The following is a 4624-nucleotide window of genomic DNA, read 5'->3' as shown; positions in this document are numbered from 1 at the left end:
ATGATGTCACTGACACTATCAATTCTATTAATAATCTTAAACACTTCAATCAAGATGATGCACTGACACTATCAATTCTATTAATAATCTTAAACACTCAATCAAGATGATGCACTGACACTATCAATTCCATTAATAATCTTAAACACTTCAATCAAGATGATGCACCGACACTATCAATTCCATTAATAATCTTAAACACTTCAATCAAGATGATGCACCGACACTATCAATTCCATTAATAATCTTAAATACTTCGATCAAGATGATGCACCGACACTATCAATTCCATTAATAATCTTAAACACTTCGATCAAGATGATGCACCGACACTATCAATTCCATTAATAATCTTAAACACTTCGATCAAGATGATGCACCGACACTATCAATTCCATTAATAATCTTAAACACTTCGATCAAGATGATGTACCGACACTATCAATTCCATTAATAATCTTAAACACTTCAATCAAGATGATGCACCGACACTATCAATTCCATTAATAATCTTAAATACTTCGATCAAGATGATGCACCGACACTATCAATTCCATTAATAATCTTAAACACTTCGATCAAGATGATGCACCGACACTATCAATTCCATTAATAATCTTAAATACTTCGATCAAGATGATGCACCGACACTATCAATTCCATTAATAATCTTAAACACTTCAATCAAGATAATGCACCAACACTATCAATTCCATTAATAATCTTAAACACTTCGATCAAGATGATGCACCGACACTATCAATTCCATTAATAATCTTAAACACTTCAATCATGATGATGCACCGACACTATCAATTCCATTAATAATCTTAAACACTTCAATCAGACCCCCCTCTAACCTTTCTTTTTCCAAAAGAAAACAGTTTCAGAAATCTTAACCTATTCTTGGATGACAACTTTTCCATCCAAGGTATCATCCTAACAGTCCTCCTTGGAACCCTTTCCAATAATTCAATGTCCTTAATAAGGTAAGGAGCCCAATACTTAACACAATACTCCAAATGAGGCCTAACCAGTGATCCTATACAACAAAAGTATAACCTCTTTAAGACTTGTATTCAATACTTCTGTAAATACAACCTAAAATCATATTTGCCTTACCATTAACAACAGTACAGTGCTTGAATGGTTTAATACACTCATCAACCAAACACAAACACCTTTTTTTCCATAATACGGTTGAGCTTATTCCCATAAAAACTATATTTATAACTTAAATTCTGATAACCCACATGCATTACCTTGTATTTATTATAATTAAAACTCTTCTGTCTTTTATTTGCCCAACTCACTGAATAATAATAATAAAGCCTTTAGTAAAACATCCTCCTCTTCTTCATAGTCAGAAACACTCAATACCTTAATATCAGCAGTAAATTTAGGCAATCTATCGATCATGTTAATCAAATAGAGCAAAGGTCCTAACATTGAGTCCTGACATATTCTACTGAAGAAGACTGGCCTACTTGTAATCTTTGTCGCACATCTGCTGATTGACCATTGACACACACACACCAGTCATGGATCTCAGAGTAGCTGGCTAAAAACTTATAGCAGGCAGAGAAAAAAAGAACGGACCTTTGAACGGCAGTCACTTTTTGCCAGCTGTTGGCTTTTACACAGACCCATAACATGTTATGTGGTTTGTTGTAATCAACAACGCCGATCTTGTTATTTAAAACCAAAAGTTTCTGAGATACAATTTACAAACAAAATGTCATTAATTAAAAGATTATTTTAAATTTAAGGTAACAAAATAAATAAATACTTACTGAAACATATATGGTCCTGTTTCTATACTGCAAAATGGAGGCGACTGTGTGTTTAATTTACGGAACAACATTTTCGCTTGATTCTGATATTCTAGAGTATTTCGGCCAGACTGTAATATAAGAAATTGAAATTATACAATTCTTTGTTACTGTGTATCAATATCAATTAGCAACAATTACATTTACATTCACATTTTATTGGGAAAATGTTTTATACTTGTTATAATAAAGAAGCTCCACCTGAAGAGATTTTTTTTACCAACTAAGAAGTCATTATAAAAATAATTTAATCTTTTATAATATTTATGTAGGAAACTTTGTAATAAAACAATTAACTAACATTTTAATTCTCTGTCTACTGGTATAAACAGGTACATCAAACTGAAATACCAGAATATCTAATTGAACTACAAGTATTTGCTAAAGAATAAGGTTTAGAAAGCTAAATTAGTACTTTGTTCAATATCAATTGAACACGTAACTTCAGTATAAATAGATAGTTACATATCTCATGATTATGATACAAAATTTTGACTTAAAGCCTTTAACCACAAAAGATGGCCTCCCCTGCATAAAAATTAATTGGGCCCCCATATTTATTCCCCTTGTCAGCAATTCTTAAGTTTGTCAAGCCCTTTGGGCTTGGATCCCCTGCAATTGTGGGGGCATACTTATGACACTGTGTGTGCTACATACTAAATGGTTTATTTTATATAAATATATTTTTATATGACAGTGTATATGTTTGGAAGATTTATGACAGTTTCATTTGTATATTCTACATACCATTTTACAAGTACAAAACATTTCAAATAAGTAATTATCATGGATATGACATCATACCAAACACTTCTGTTATAATGATACCTGTATGAGACATTAAAAATGCATTTGCTGTAAGAGGATTGATAATTGAAAGCTTTTATGTAGTGAACAAAAAATAAATAAATGTCAGAAACCGTTTGAATGCATACATTTACCACTATTAGTTCTGCATAAAAAAATGTTTTGTTTGATTAACCCAAAAAATAAAGCAGTTCTATTGGTAATAAATGCTTGAAATGCACCATACAACAATTTAGTTATTTCTGTTTAAATTGTATGATATTTGCTCGAACATTTCCATCAAATTACATGCATAACATATAAAATGGACATGTGAGACACTTGAATATTAATAAAGGCCAACATTCATGGGTGAATTCAACATGTCTCCACCATGCAATCCCAACATGGCCAATTTTGACATGGGAAAAATCAAAAACTGTCCATATCACTGCTTGGGACCTGCAAGAAGGTATCTTTGTACCAAATCCCATGTTAGGATGGGGGGTAGGATCCTTGAAGGATGATAAAGGAATGCTTCTATCCAATGATTATGAGATGGTGGGGTTATTAAATTCTGCTTTTTCTTCAGTTTTTACTAATAAAGATTTAAGCAGTATTCCTCATTTTGAATAGTTGACAGATGGAAACAAGGTTGATCAAGATGAATGCATTCATTCTGAGCTTCTTTAGAAAAAATTGGGAAGTTTAAAGAACAATAGGGCTCCTGAGCCAGATAATATTTCCCCAAGGGTTTTTAAGGAGGTTAAGGATTGGATATGTGAGCTACTTACTACTGTTTTTTTTTTTTTGTAAGTCCTTGAGTAGTGGGCAAGTGCCAAAGGAAGTTAGCTAATGTCACTCCTCTTTTCAAGGGAAGTAATAAAAATTTTCCCAGTAATTATAGACCCATTTATCTTACATCAGTTGTGTGAAAAGTTTTGGAAAGTCTGATGAAAGATACTTTCCAAAGTCATTTAACAAAGTTTAGAATTTTACTGGATAATCAACATGGTTTCACAAAGGGAAAATATTGTCTTACAAATCTTTTCACGTTCTTTGAAAAGCTTACTGCTTATGTAAATGAAGGTAAGGATGTATGTAGATTGTGTATCTGGATTTTCAGAAAGCCTTTGACAAGGTGCAACATAAAAGGCTTGTAGAAACAATTACCTCTATAGGTGTAGAGGATAACATACCCAATTGGATAGAAGAGTGGTGGGATGAAAAATGCAGAGGGTTGTTACAAATAACTGGATTAATGTCACAAGTGAGGTACCTCAGGACTCAGTCGTAGGACCTTTGTTCTTTTTGATTTACGTCAATGACAGATGAAGGAATGGTCAATAAATTACTTAAATTTGCAGATGATATTAAGGTATTGGGTGTTGCCAGCTGTGAAGAGGATATTGCTGTTTTATGAAAGGATTTAAATCATTTAGTGAATTTGGTAAGTAAATGGCAGATGGGTTTTAACTATAATAAATGCAAGATAATGCATTTGAATTATAAATATAATTTGGATGGGAAAAACCTTAACAGTGTCATGAAAGAAAGAGATCTTGGTGTAATGCCTGATCAGTCTCTTAAGCCATCCAAGCAGTGTCCTGTTGCTATTGGTAGGGCAAATAGGATTTTAGGTTGTATCCACAGAAATATTGAATATAAGACTAAAAACATTATAATTTTATTGTATAGGTCACTGGTTAGGTCACATTTGGAGTACTGTGTTCAGTTGCTTTCTTACCTAAACAAGACATTGAACTGGTGGAAAGAGTTCAGGGGAGGGTTACTAAAATAGTGCCTGGGATGGTGGAATTGTCATATGAAAAGAAATTAAGATCTCTGAAATTGTTTTCTCTTGAAAAAAGACAAGTTAGGGAGGATCTGATTGTGGTGTTTAAGATTGTAAAGGGAATTGATGGTGTTGATGCATCATCTTTTTTCATACTTAATGTTGTTGAGAGTAGGAATAGGGGTTATTATCATAATTTTTTGTAAGTTGG

The 4624-nt window shown here is 32.6% G+C and overlaps 1 protein-coding gene across 1 annotated transcript in view; it reads right to left on the bottom strand.

Annotated features, from left to right (window-relative positions):
• LOC106471087 (vesicle-trafficking protein SEC22b-like) overlaps positions 1-4624 on the bottom strand; it is a 19234-nt gene that overhangs the window by 11120 nt on the left and 3490 nt on the right. The window contains exon 2 of the mRNA XM_013931675.2: positions 1794-1903. Coding sequence (XP_013787129.1) covers positions 1794-1903 — 110 coding nt within the window. The remainder of the gene's footprint in view (positions 1-1793; positions 1904-4624) is intronic.

Source organism: Limulus polyphemus, unplaced genomic scaffold (assembly GCF_000517525.1).
Source record: "Limulus polyphemus unplaced genomic scaffold, Limulus_polyphemus-2.1.2 Scaffold4401, whole genome shotgun sequence".
Taxonomy (NCBI): Eukaryota; Metazoa; Arthropoda; class Merostomata; order Xiphosura; family Limulidae; genus Limulus; species Limulus polyphemus.
Note: the sequence above shows the minus strand (reverse complement) of the source record. Positions and strands in the feature narration are given on the sequence as shown.